Genomic DNA, 15,066 nt, shown 5'->3' on the forward strand with positions numbered 1-15,066 from the left:
AAATTTCACGTTCTACAAACTAGTATGCATTTTCTCTGCAAAGAAATATTGATGAAGTTGTACGTTAATGTTGAATAGCATGACATACACTTAAGAGATTTTTAACCCACTGTATTGAAACAGTGGGTTTTTGTACACATTTTTACAGCAAAATCATCCCAGGAAACAACTTTTCAAATACTTAATTTTACACACTCCTTCATTTACAGATTTGTGAGATCAGCATTTATCTATCTATCTATCTATCTATCTATCTATCTATCTATCTACCTACCTACCTATCTATCTATCTACCTATCTATCTATCTATATATATATCTTTTTAAAAAGAAACCGTCATGGCTGGCAAACGATTTACTGGCTTCTTCATACTTCAGTTCCCACAAGTCACTACTCAGGATTAAGTTTCTGTGGAGTGAACAATTTCCACTTAGGTAACTCAACATTGAGCAGATGCACGGATAAATAAGTATAGCTTCCACTTAACCAATTATAACAAAATAAATATGTTTTCATTTTAAATATTTTCCAGAATGATTTGATTGTCAAAATCTACCGGCAAAAAAAAAAAAAAAGAGCTCCCACCCACAAAGCAGGTTTCAATTCAGAATGGAAGTTATTTGCCCTGCTGGGGCACCTGGAAGGGTAGCGTAGCGGCTCCACCTCCCTGGGCTCCCTGGGGATTGGCTGTTGCCATGGTTACCATTTGTTTAGCTGCATGGGCGCCGTCTTACCCCGAAGGCCAGGGATTTCACTGCAGGTGGGTGAGCCGGACCAGGAGAGCTGGGATTCGAGCTGGGGATGTCAAGGTAGAGCTGTGGGGGCGCGGACTGAGCCAGATCCCCCAACTCCTTCCTGCCGGGTCTGGCTCCCCAAGGGGAAGAAGCCTGGCCGGGGTGTCTGCGGGCGAAGGCCATCTCGGGGAGCTCTCCAGCCTGGAAAGCTTCACGTTCCCTTAAAACAGGAAGATAGCCCCTGAGCATTTAGGGGTCTTCCATAGTTACTACCCTCGGCCCCTAGACACACCTCTCCAGTACACCATCTAATACTTTTCCTTTCCGTCATTCTTCCCCTTTTCTTCTCCTTCTCCCCCACCCAACCCCACCCCCAAAACATTGTTGCTTTAAGAAGACGTTGTTCCTCGCGTTCAATTACAGGGCTTGAGGAGTGGAGTTTCTTAAGCCTTCCGCCTTTGGGCAGATTTAGCTGACTCCCAGTAATTCATTGTCGACTTGAAGTAGTTTACTATACCTTACTTACAGTGGACTCCACTGCCCTATAAAGAAACCACCGACTGCAGGTGGCTAATGCAGGCTGGAAATGCAGCTAGTTCAAACTGACATGAACTATAGGTGTAAAATACATCGGATTTCAAAGAATAAGTATGCAAAACAACCCTAATTAATGATTTTTAGGGTACAGGGTATATCTTAAGCCTTATTTTTGATCTTCAGACCTGTTAAAAAAAGAGTAATAATACTACTAGTTTTTATATTGATTATATATCCAAATAACATTTTAGATATATTGGGTTAAATAAAATATATAAAAATTAATCTCAACTGTGCCTTTTTAAACAATTGCTATTAGAAAATTTAAACTTGTGTTTGTGTGGAGATATATTGACGTGGCTGTTCTGAAGCCCCAGTAGATGAGCAGAGGGAGCAGAGCAAGGAAGTGATTTTTACTTTCGCCCTACTCCCAGCCCCTTTCTACATAGTGTTTTCTTGTCTGTGCATTGTTTTGTAGGTACATTTAAAATAAATCAATCTTTCCACCTAATGAACTTTTGAATTGCACTTTGAATTCAAGCATAGGACTCGTTTGTTTTGTTTTCCCTTGAAGGAAGGACATTGTGGGGAAAATTGAGTCTTTTTAGATGAACTGTTGTATGTATGTCTATAAACATATTTATTCATGGCTTTTAAAGAGTCACTCCACATGCATGTATAAAATGCAAATTTAAAATTCTCCAGTTTCTTCCAGAAAGAAGCTTCTGTGTCAAAAAAAAAAAAAATGTGTGTGTATGTGTAGTTGCCAAAAAGAGATCTTACTATGCATATATTTTTGCCAATTGTTTTTTCACATAGATTTTCTTGACTTTTTTCCCACAGGAGTACAATAAACCTAATGGCCCTTAAGGACTTGTATTGTATTCTGTGGATCCATGATGATTTATATTACATTTCCAAATGGGTACTTAGGATAACTTTAATTGAATTTTATTAAGATACTTATAAATTTGCAACTAGTTTTAAGAAATAATACAGAATTAATCTTGTACACTCTTCATTGTCTCCCGTGGTATATTTTATAAACTATAGTATAATATTAATCACCATATTGACATTCATACAATCCACTAATCTTATTCAAATTTGCTCTTATTCAGGTTTTCCTTGTATTTGTCCGTGTGTGCTATGTTTTATCTACTATGGCAATACCTTAACAGTTCCCACAGTACAAGGATCTTTCCTGTTGCCTTTTTGCAACCATAAAACTCTCCTTCCTGCCCTGCGTACCCCCAGCTGCCCAATCACTGATCTGCCCTCCATTAAATGTTATATAAATGGAATCATATATTACCTTTTACTCAGCATAGCTGTGTGGAGACTCATAGAGACATCTATATTATTGCGTGTATCAATAGTTCATTCCTTTCATTGCTGAGTAATGGCCTGTGAGTGGATATATTAAAGTGTGTTTAATCATCCACTTATTGAGACATAATGGTTGTTTCCAGTTTTGAGATCATGTGAATATAACTGTTGTGAACTTTTATATACAAGTTTTGGTATAAATGTAAGTTTTCATTGCTTTGAGAGAGATGCACAGGAATTCAGGTACCACAAAGAAACCAGTCTGATTAAATCATTTATTTGTGAAAGAAATATATCTGATGGTGATAGCTAGAGAAGAAGTGAGTGCAAACTTTGTTTTTTAGCATGTGAGTGACTAGTCATGTCTACGTAGAGGCCAAAGGAATAAAATGTACAATGAGGCAGTAATGGGTGAACACAAAGAGTAATGGTTGGAACACAGTTCAATAGGTGAGAAGCTGTCAGATTCAGCGTACAGGTAGAGGAATTATGACTTATTAGGAAGAACTCCTCTCCCAGTAGGATGGGTAGGAATGGATTTCATGAGAAGACATAAGCACCTAATGGTGCTTCATTTTCTTTGCTAACTAGACTGTAAATTCTAAGGACATGTGACTTGTTTCATTTAAACAACATTGAATGAACTGCTGTGAATGCATCTGGTAGTTTCTCAAAATGTTGGGTTCTAATTGAATGAGTAAAATAAATAAGGGAAGGATGGGGAAAGGACAAGGAAGGAAGAAAGAATGGAATAAGAAGATAGGGATTTGGAAGAGTGTCATATAAAATAAAATAATAGCTCATTTTTTCATAACCAAAACAAAACCCACTTATTAAACAGTTTTTACCTTTGGAGACCTTGTAGCAGTGGGAAGAACACTGACTTGGAATTCAGCATCTCAGAGTTAAGATCCTGACCCTACTGCTCATTGGCATAATGATTTTAGACCATTAAGTAACCTTTTCAAACCTTGCTTTTCTCATACATACAATTACTATAGTAATTAATCTGTTAATTTTTCTGAAGATTATCAGTTACCTAAGTATCTTCTAGTGCCTAGCTTTTATTGAATACATGGAAGATAATGGTGGTGGTATGATGAAGATGATAATGATGAGGTGAAGATTTCCTATAACATACTGCCTAACTTACATCAGTACAAGCATTAAGGACTCAAGCACAACAATACATGTTTAGATTAAATGTCATATGTTATCTGCCATTATGTGTTATGTTACCAAAAGCATGGGACTATCTATGGCCGAATTATCCAAATTCTCAGTCAATGAGTATAAATGAGTATAGCCACATTTCATTCATATGTAGATTTAGGTTGTTCTTTTATGTGTATTTTAATATCTATTCAAAGTGTGCAAAAATTGTTTAATTAATTGTGCCATTGAGGACAAGTTTTACATTGAAATTGCTTGATTCTGGAAAGTAAGCCAGTAACATTACATTAATCACACTCTATTTAAATACTTTAGAACCTGAATGATTGGGCAGAAAAGCAAAGCTCTTTAACATATAGTACAACCTTAATAAAGTATGATCACGGTTTGTTAAATTAAAACATGTTTAAGTAGAACTTGCTAGATTGGTATGACAGGGAACCCACAGCTTGTAGACACATAATTTACTTTATTTTTCTTTAAGTGATGCTCTTGTTTGTTTTTTAAATAAAGGATGATGGAAGATGATGATGATGATGCAAAGCTCAAAGAAGAAATAGAAGCAGAATTGGATAAAATCAGCATTTCCTCCTTAGAAAAAGATGAGGTTGAGAGTGATTCAAAATCAGAAACTCAGAGTGATGACAGTGACGCTGTAAGTGTTATACACTTCATGTTTAAGCCTTTTAACACAAATAGGATCTCCAGGAGAAATAGTGTTTTCTCAGTGTGTTTTGAACATTATTTTATTTTAGGATCACTGTTATAAATAATGTATTTTGGTAGATATTAACACAGAAGATATATTGAAGATAGAAAATATATCTACATATAGATATGTGGATTTTTGTGGAACTATTACAGATGTGCATATTTGCGTAGGCTTTTATATTTATTTAATTATGAACATTTTAATGTGATCAACTATATGAAAAGAAAAATTTATATAAAATCTTTAGTACAATAGAAAAGTTGCTTTCTAGAGTCAAACAAAGTCTGTTCTCATTTGTGTATTATCCCCTATATTTATTTGCTTATAATATTCATTTATGGACTCATTCTTTTACACTGAAATCTGTGATCTAGTCAGAATTTATCTGCAGGAATGTTATTAAATGTGAAAAACTTTCCTGTACATATTTAGTTAATATTCCTAGTGATCCCTTTTTTCTCAATTGATTTGTCATATGTCTTTTGCATGTATTTAGTCATATACATATGATCTATCCAGAGCTATCCATTACTTTCTATTTTGTTCATTTTTGCCCCATTGTAGTTTTGTGTTTTGAAATATTGAATGAATCAAATTCCTTTTATTATTTTAATATTTCAAAATTTTTTCAACTAAACTTTTCTAAAAGGATGGTGAGATTTTATCAGCCCTTCTACTCTGGATATTAATTAGGATTGTGCTTACCTATTACTTTTAGAAAAGTTACTTTCACATTTTTCTTTTTGTCCACAGTTAAGAGAAGCAAAATATGCTGAAATTCTCCATTTGAATATGAAATCCAACAGAATAAATGAATTTTTTTATGTTTTAATACACAAAGGCAAAAAGAACAGCAGTTTAAAATTCTTCTTCTGACTTAAGATAACTAATAATTTTTCATGTCACTCAAAATGAATTTTATTATTAGAAGAAGGAAGCATTAGCTAAAAATAAAACAGCCAAGGATTATAGTTATATTTCACAGCAATATTTTCAGCCAGGTGTCAACATACTTTTTAGTTAATCGAGAAATAAAAATCCCAATTCAGGACAGAGGACAAAAGAGTAGAGTTGATATTTTTGTAAATATCAGGACTAATTTTGTGACTTAGACAGTTTTTTGGCTCTTCTATTGTGCTAAGGGAGAAAGGTAGCATGTTGTGTTCTGATATCCATTTCCAAAGCTAAATACTATTAGTTAGCACACAGCAAAAGAGCTGGCTGAAAGTCTTACACAAGGAAACCTAGTATGGCAGAAAAGATTTTTTTTAGTTAGATGAAATGAGGCACATGTGATGTTCTGCATCAGAGACAACTGTGTTGATTCAATCACATTGTGTTTTAGATCTTCAGTAGAGTTTTTGTAGTCATATAACTATAGATTCATAACTTCTGGATTATTCTTAAAATTAATAGATAACGCAAATGGATTTACATAGGCTATATTGGTAGACATTATGCAATAGTTCACAAATTTGATAAACTTTGTGTATGACAATAACAAAGCAAATTTTGGAATATATTAAATACTTCACAGGGTGTTAGTTATATATTATATATTTTGGAGAAATGTGGTTTTTATTAATATCTGGTCATATTTAGTTGAAGTTGAAATAGTCTAAAAATTACTTAACTATTGAGGGCATTTAAAAACAAACAACCTGTAATAAATTTAATGAAAATTTTATTTCTTTTCATTTGTTTCCTTAGAATTCTCTAGAAATGCATAACCACCTGAAAGTGAAAAGCAAATTTTAACCAAGTATATTTGTCTGAACTATACTCTGTATTATGGAGTTCTTTTATTTCATTTACACATTTTGCTCAAATTTTTGTTGTGAAAGGAAGAAAGCAATATTTGACACATAATTTTGATAATAATCCCTTAAATCGTTTATTTTACTGCTCAAATTTTAGAGTTTAGATGAATTACCAGAGTCAGTTCTTCACTGTATTAACATCATAAAGAACAAGAGTAAAACTGCCGAAGAACTCATTCTTCAGGACTTAGAAGATTCTGATGTTTTAAGTAAGCACAATTTTCAACTCCTTGGCAGATAAGTTTTCTGAAAGTATGCATAAGTAATAATTTTGAAAGCTAAGTTTTATAAGGTTCTTATCTCTCACTATGTGTATGTGCATACATTTATCTCAAATACAATTTCTATACAACACTAGATTGTTACATTCTGTTCATTCATTTATTCTCTTACTACCTTCCTTTGTCTGTAGTAAGTACTAACGACCATTAATTTGTTTCCTGGGTCTTAATTATTAGCAGACATTTGATTGGTTTAGATTGAAAATAAAAGAAAACTAATCATTGAGCTACTGTAAAATGTATGATGTACACATCTTTTTGGGAGAAAAACAATCTTGGCATCAAAATCCTAACAATCTCCATTTGCTCACATGGATCAATTTTACTTCTTAGAATTACTCTAATAATGCAAAGATCAAAGATTTAACTTGAATTAATTATGTCTTTGTTTAGCAGGAAAAATGACAACAACCCAAATGTTCAACAGGACTTTGGCTCATCCAATAATGCATCCATTAAAAAGTTAAGATAAATATTTAATCACCTAAAACATTCATGATGCATTATTAAAAGCTGTTTTAAAATTCTATGTAATATATGCAAATAGTTTAAATTATACTATGTACATTCATAGGTATTCATTCAAGAAATATTACTGTCTAACAGGATCTAATGTAGCCACTGAGAAAACAGAAGTGAACAAAGTAGGCAAACTACCTGTTCTCCTGTTCTAATGTTCCAGTGTGGGGAGAGAGTAGACAGATTAAGATGTAATATTTCAATATTGACAACTGCTATGAAAGAAAGCATCAAGACAAGGGAAAATACCAGAGGTTGCTACTTTAAATAGTGTGGTCAGAGAGATTTCTATGAGAAGGTGATACCTGAGCAATAACTTTAACGAATGAACATTTAAGCCATCTTTGGAGACAAGATGCTATAATAAATAACTAATTTTTGAATAGTTCTGAAAGGTCACACTCTAAGATGAACATCCAAGGTGTAATAAATCTCCCTCCCCATTTCAAAACTGGATTACAATAGAAGCTGCTATCTGCTATAATGAAGAAGTTCAAAGATATTGTTTCATTCTTACACAATATTGTCTCTAACTCAAAACTCAAAGTCTGGGCCATTATGAAGACAATATCACCTGTTTCTCTTTACTTGTAATAGTTTTATGAAAAGAGAAGTTTATGTAAATACACCTTTGGCAGAATCTAAATAACTCTCAAAAACCTAGCTGCAAAGTAATCTGGTTAATATTTTTTTCTTTTCTTCTTTTCACAGAGTTAGGCCTGTCAGAAACCTTGTGAATAGGTATTAACAGAAAACATATAATATCCGATAATGCAGGTGTGAGTAGTTAGTTAACCATCAGAATAGTCCTCTGAAAATTGCTATTCAGAAACACTACCATAATATTAATTGAATAAAGGAAAAAATGTAATTACATCTGAATAGCTAATAAAAATCGCATAAAATAAGGAAATGCGTTGCATTTATTTTTAGAATAAAGATATCAGATTTCCTATGTTGTTTATTCTTCAACATTTTCTGTTCTATCTACTTATTGTTACTGACGAGGAGCGTACTCTGATAGAAATTGAGGTTAGAGCAGGATGAAGGGCTGGAGATTTTGACTTGTACTTTGCTCTAACACTTAAAATTACAATAATCTTGCCTTTTTCCAGGCTGCAGCTATGGAGAAGTTTGTAATAATCACATCTATTTAAGGATCGGGTTGTCAACAGCAGGTAAAGAAGATTCTGAGCAATTAATGAAGGTATATGTCCAACATTTGAGTGAAAGTACTTAATATTACAGCTAAAAACTTACCTTTTTCTCTTACATAAGGTTATAGTTCACTGGTCTTGAGTTCATTGATTTACAATTTAAATTTTGATTATTTTAAGCAAATTATGTTCTGGTTTTATGGTTTCCTACTGCACATCACATAAAACTATGGAAATCTCAATAGTTACGAATACTAAAAATGGTAACTTGAGTTCTCAAGATTTGGGAATTTAATGTTCATATAGATAACACAGCACATCTATATCACATTTTTTCCAGAAGTCTATGATGAAAACAATGAATATACTCTAGTGCTTATTACCTTTGCTCCAGCAAAGACTAAATACTGAAACCTTAATTATAGATTATATATTACCTTTTAAAAACAGAGAAACTAAAATATCTTAAAAAAATAAGATTAAAGGAAAGCCTAGCATTTTATTAGCTTAAAGCTCCACAGATACATTTAAGAAAAAGTCTCTTGAACAGATTCACTTCTTGGATTCTTTCCTGCCACTCAACTTACCTCTCTTTAATTCTATTCCTACTCCCTGGGATGTTTAGTATAATTTGAGAAGCACTTATATGTCTCTTAGTCTTTTTTCTGATAAACTCAAATTTGAATATTAACTTTTAATTATAATAGTGCTACTTCATTGGAGTTAATATTCTATCTCTTCCCAACTAGAGTATCATGTAAGTATAATTCTGGAAAAGTATTGATCAGATTTATGATATGTATAATTCAGGTTGAAATAGAGAATAGTAAGTGCTCATTTTTATCATATTGAATATATTAATAATTTGCATACATCAATAATAATTATAAGTTAGAAGGATAGAAAAGCACTAGAAGGAAAGGAATCATTAGTAGAAACATTACGAAATGATTGACAAGCAGAGCAATTGAGTATTATAGATTAATATTAAAGACTAATTTAATAAAACATTAAGAGGATTAAATATAATCTGTTTTCATGGGAAAACAATTTTATTCATAATGAAAATAATTACTAATGTGCTATAGATTTGTATTTTACAGAGGCTTAGAGAAAATAAAATTCTCAGTATATCTGCAATACACTTTTGAAATTATAGCTTTACTCTTATTTTATTTATTTATTTATGTATTATTTATTACATTACTGGAGAATGAATCCAGTGTCTTGTGCTTGCTAATCAAGTGCTGTACCATTTGAGCTATGTCCCCAGGTTCTTTTCTGTTTTGTAATTTCATTTTTTGAAGTAGAGTCTCTCTAACTGCCTAGGGTGACCTCAAACTTGTGATACTCCTTCCTCCTCCTCTTAAGTAGCTGGAATTACAGATGTGTTCTCCCATGCCAGGCTTCTATCTTGGTTTTCCTTAATTAATCATCATTACTCTTTTAACCTCTTAGATATTATCTGAAATAGAAAAAGAGGAATTTATGAGAAGTCAAACCCGTTGTGCCAGTCCAGATTGTATTACTGGGCCCCATCCTTGTGAATTGCATATGGAAGAACATGTTTTACCAGGTTAGTTAAACTACCCTAAAGTATTTTTAACAAGTTTTATATGATTCAAAATTTAGACAGTTTTATTTCTTTTGGCACTTATAAAAACAAATTACAATGCTTGATAACTGTTATGCATTTGTTATACTTAAGTACATGTTTTCATGGTCTTCTTTATGCCTTTTGAATATGTTTAAACTTTTTCCCTATGTATAGCTGACTACAATTGATGTAACTAATCCAGAGTTTATCATCTATCTCTTAACTATGTCACTTATTTCTCTTAGCTATATAGACACATGCACACTTTTACTTTAATTTTTATGAAATATTTTAAGCCAAGTTATTTGCCTTTTTTGTTGACTACAATAAAATTTCCATGGATAGTCAAGAATGTACTTTTTGCATATTATCACTTTCACTTCAAAAAGATGTTGACATTGTTTATTCAGCTCAGCATTGTTTTTTTTAAATTCAGTTTCATCAGTTTTGGCAGGTTTGATGTTAATAATACAGTTGTTTCCCTTCATCAATGCAGGGGAGGAGGCTATAAGTTTTGGATACTGTGAAGTAGAAGAAAGGTGTAGGCAGTCATTTGAAGCGTGGCAAAACAAACAGAAAGAACTAGAAGACAAAGAAAAGGAAACTCTCAAAGCTCAGAGAGATAAAGAAAAAAAGCAATTTCAAGAGGAAGAGGAAAAGAGAAATTGCTGGATGAAAAAATTTGAAGTTGAAAAGAAAAAATTAGAAGATATTCAGAAGGTACTTTTGTTTTTGTTTTCCTTCTTTTAAATCAGTGTAGCTACATATGATGAGTATTCATATCTAGATTATAATGTGAATTGAGATTTATGCATATATGTATGTTTGTTCATATTTGAATATTATATTTCATTATTATCCTGTTTTCAGCAAGAGCAGGACAAGATGAATGATGAACTCCATAAAGAAGAGGAAATGTGGAAAAAGAAATTTAAACAGCATGAGGTATTTTGTTGTTTCCAATCAGTCTTTTATTATTTCCCCTTTTGTAATTACTATGTTTGAAACAGACATTTGTGGTAATAGTGATGTTACAGCATCAAAATTTTATTAATCATTAAGAACTCTTCTGAAAGAGAATGTCCTGAAAATAAAAATTAATTAGTTCAGTGGGTGTGTCTTTACAAAATTTAAATTCTGAACTGTCTTTTAAGACTTAAGGATAGATACTATGCTGAGCAGTTCATTATTATTAAAGACTTCTGAAAATTTACTGTATTTCTTGAACTCAATTATTTGAGTGTGTTAAATAACTCTTTGAGTTTAAGATGATTCTGATGATAAAAAAGTGTTAGTTTTAATATTTGTTCACTCTGTATATAAAGTTATTACAAATATAAAATAGGTAAAGTCTCCCATCATCCTCTTCTCTGCTAAACATCATTCCACATTTCTTTCAAATTGATATTTATATAACTCCTGAAAAAGTAGGTTTCTACTGCATATATTTAAATTAAAATATTAGGCATGTGAAAAGACAAGTTTACATGAGTAACAGGAGAAAAAAAGAAAATTATAATTCACATGAATATAATCCAATTGTTCGATTTAGTAGAGACATTAAAATAAGTACCACCCAAAAACAAAATATTTAAACCTAAGTGACGGAAAAGAGGATTATTGATGCACAGATGACACATGTAGGATTTTCAGATATTCAGGGTTCTTGAGCCTGCTCTGAGAATGAAAGCACAGGTGCACTCCAGCAGCAGAGTTAGGAAAGATTTTATTTGTAGAGAAGAGAAAAGAAAGACTGCATGGCAGGGAATGCAGGGGGACCTGGAAACCAGTGGTCCCGTGGGTCAGGGTGGGGATTAGGTTTTATAGCCATTTTTTGTGTATTGCCTGAGGGCAGAGATGTCTTTCAGATTCAGACTGGTGTTTCCTGGGGAGGAGAAGTGTCTCCTTGACCTTCTGTGGTCTGTCCATCAAGTCTCCCCCTCAGTGACCACCCTAATAGGGATAGGGATGATAAGGTCTATTCAGTAACTGCTTCCTGCTGACAGGGGCATTGGAGAAGCCCACAGTATCAGGGCTGACCACAAGAGGGGTTGTCGAGGGCACCACAATAGTAGGTCATTTTCATCTTCATCAGAGGCATTTGTAGTTTGATGGATTCTAGGCAAGAAGAAACAAACTTGATAAGCAAGTTTAAAATGCAAGGCCCAAACATAAGCAAGAGAATAATAGCAACTATAGGCCCCAGAAAGGGTAGGAACCATGTCCTGGAGGGGAGCCAGGATTTTATTTGATCCCATACCTGTATAGAAACCTGAGTTTCAAGAGATTGCTCCCAGAGCCACTTAGCCTGTTGGAGAATGTAATCTGCACGTTCCTCTATAATGCCTGAAGTGTTTATATATGTGTAACAGGAGGTATTGGTGATGGTACATACCCCTCCTTGTTTAACCAAAAGAAAATCTAGGGCCAGGCAGTGGTGCATGACCCTACAGGCAAGGATGACAAAGACTTTTGCATGTCCTTAATGGCAAGCCCTACCTGGTCTGAGGTGTTCTCTACTACTTTGGTTAGGATTTTTCAGTTACATGATTGACAATCATCCCATAGCTGATTCCAGCTAAGGCTGTAACTAATCCTGTTATCCCTAAAACTATTGAAGTAACCTCCCTTTTATCTCTATGGGAAGCTGTTCCTGTTGTAGTTAGCATTCCCCTTTCCTTCCAAATGGCTGCATGAGCATGCAGGATCAGGAAGGCATACTTAGAATCTGTATAGATGTTGACTCTCTGTTCTTTTGACAGTCTTAGGGCTTTTGTTAGGGCCACTAATTCTGCCAATTGAGCACTTGTGTTAGGAGGAAGAGGACTGATTTGAGGATGCTAAATTCTTTTACAAGTGCAAACCCTGCGTGTCTGACACCATTCTTGACAAAGGAACTGCCATCAGTGTATAATTCTAGATCTGGGTTTTTTAAGGGCCAAGCAGTTAAGTCAGGTTGGGCAACATAATTTTCTATAAGTACCTCCTCACATGAGTGTTCAGGATTTCCCTCTGCCTCTAGTAGAAGGAATGCAGGATTTAGGCTCTGACAAGTCCTTACAATTATTTCTGTCCCTCCCAGAAGCGGGGCCTGGTATTTAAGTAGACAGCTGTCAGATAGCCAAAGTTATCCTTTTGAGTTTAAAATTCCCCTTAGGTTGTATGGAGTATAAACCGTTAGGGAGAGGTTTAGGATAAGTTTTTGAGCTTCAGGCACTAGAAGGTTTACTGCAGCCACTGCTCTAAGACATCCTGGCCATCTCTTGGCCACCTGATCTAATTCTTTGCTTAAGTAGCCTACTGGATGGGGAATGATGCCCCAGAGCTGAGTCACCAGTTCCAAGGCCAGTCCTCCCTTTTCATAGACATGTAATTGAAACTTGTCTTGTACTGGGAGATCCAGTGATAGAGCTGTCATAAGGGCTTTTTTAACCAGTGAAATGCATTTTCTGACTTCTCATCCCATTCAATAAAAGGCTGGGGATCCTTCTTTGCTTCCTTAAGGATTTGATATAAGGGCCTGGCTAGACCTGCTATCCCAGGATACAAATTCTACAGTATCCTGTGACCCCGCAAAAAGCCCTCAGTTGCTTTAGGGTTTTAGGTAAGGGAAATATCAGGATTGGAGAGATTCTATCTTCTCCTAGAGCCCTTATTTCTTTCTCCAGGACAAGACCTAAATATGTAACCCTAGACTGACACAATTGGGCTTTTTCTTTAGAGATTTTATATTCTCTGTCTGCTAGGAAGTTTAGTAAGGATTCAGTGGCTCGTGAAATGACAGTCTCATTTGGTCCACAGAGCAGGAGGTCATCTACATACTGTACCAGAGTAGCTTGTGGATATTGCTACTCTGCCAAGTCTTGGGTTAGAGCCAACCCAAGACTGCCATTCTGTCTAGGACAGAATAGTAAGCAGTACCTGGAGGAATTTGGGCTAAAAGCATATAGGGATTTGATACAACAGGATGGAGAGGCACTACTGCTTCATTGATCAGGTGGAGATCCTGGACTAACCTCCATTTGTTAGGTCCCTTTCTGACACCTAGAATAGGAGTATTATATGGGCTGAGCATTCTAGCAATCCTGTCTCTTTAGTCTTTGATTATGGGAATTAGCCCCTTCTTAACTTCTGGCTTTAAAGTACCCAAGAGGGGTTCTTGAGATGAATTAGGACTGGGACTGTTGTTTGTGCCCATCCCACAGTACTGTCCATTTATCCACACCACGGGGTATACTTGTTCCTCTATTAGAGGCAAGCAAAAGTACTCTCCTAGGGGTAAAAGGAGCTGTACCCCCAATTTAGATAGAAGGTCTCCCCCTAGCAGAGGAGTAGGGGTTTCTGGGACAATTAAAAAGGAGTGACAGAAATGGAAATCTTGCCAGGAACAGGCTAATGGCTGAGTGAAATAATGCTGTAGAGGCTGGTCTGATATTCCTGAAACAGTAATTTTCTTGGAGGACGTGGGTCTGGAAGAGAAAGGAATAGCTGAGATGCTGGCTGCAGTATTGATAAGGAGGTTGACCTTGTGCTTTTTGAAAGTGAGTATAATCTTGGACTCCTCTGCTTTTACGATGGTCACAGGAGCCTGAATAGGAGGCCCCAGGACCAGTCATTGGGTGGGAGGCTCTGGCCTCAGTTCCCCTGGGAACCAGGGACAGTGTGCCTTCCAATGTTTTCCCCAACAAATGGGGAGAGTCCTGCAGGTAGCTTTCTTTGGGGCTCTCCCTCCTAAAATGGCCTGCTGTCCACATTGAAAGCATGTTCTTGGGTTTGGACTTTCCCCAGGGAAACCTCTCTAAGTGCTGCAATTGGAGCCTCCTGCCGTTTATACTTTCTCTTTTCCTTTTCCAGGTGGTTCTTTTCTTTCTCTAAGTCCCTATTATAGTATGTGACTACATGGACCAACTGGTCTAGATCTCCACTCCCTTCAGCCACCAGCTTTTGAAGCTTTTTATGGATATCTGGTGCTGACTGTTAGAAATTTATCTTTTAAGATGATTTCTTTTTTCTGTGACTCTGGTACAATGTTGGTATGCTTTTGTGAAGTATCCTTATGTCTCTGTAGGAAAGCTACTGGCGTTTCTAAGGGTCCTTGCTGTACAGCCATGACTTGGGAATAATTAAAGGTTTTACCATGGCTCTCCTTAGACCCTCAAGAATGCAGTGGATGAAATGGTTACAACTCCATTTTTATCCTTGTCATT

The 15,066-nt window shown here is 35.0% G+C and overlaps 1 protein-coding gene across 4 annotated transcripts in view; it reads left to right on the top strand.

The window, feature by feature from the left end:
• The first annotated feature begins 725 nt into the window (after positions 1-725).
• Positions 726-15,066, top strand: part of Lrriq1 (leucine rich repeats and IQ motif containing 1) — a 193,847-nt gene continuing 179,506 nt past the window's right edge. For 2 of the 4 annotated variants that reach the window (XM_074084064.1, XM_074084067.1), the window contains exons 1-7: positions 742-809; positions 4,287-4,428; positions 6,403-6,514; positions 8,221-8,312; positions 9,721-9,838; positions 10,356-10,579; positions 10,730-10,804. In XM_074084064.1, the coding sequence (XP_073940165.1) occupies positions 802-809; positions 4,287-4,428; positions 6,403-6,514; positions 8,221-8,312; positions 9,721-9,838; positions 10,356-10,579; positions 10,730-10,804 (771 nt within the window). In that variant the 5' untranslated portion in view covers positions 742-801. Of the gene's footprint in view, positions 810-4,286; positions 4,429-6,402; positions 6,515-6,988; positions 7,049-8,220; positions 8,313-9,720; positions 9,839-10,355; positions 10,580-10,729; positions 10,805-15,066 lie in introns of those variants that run through there. The other 2 variants (XM_074084065.1, XM_074084066.1) reach the window with 2 other exon arrangements.

Source organism: Castor canadensis, chromosome 8 (genome assembly GCF_047511655.1).
Source record: "Castor canadensis chromosome 8, mCasCan1.hap1v2, whole genome shotgun sequence".
Taxonomy (NCBI): Eukaryota; Metazoa; Chordata; class Mammalia; order Rodentia; family Castoridae; genus Castor; species Castor canadensis.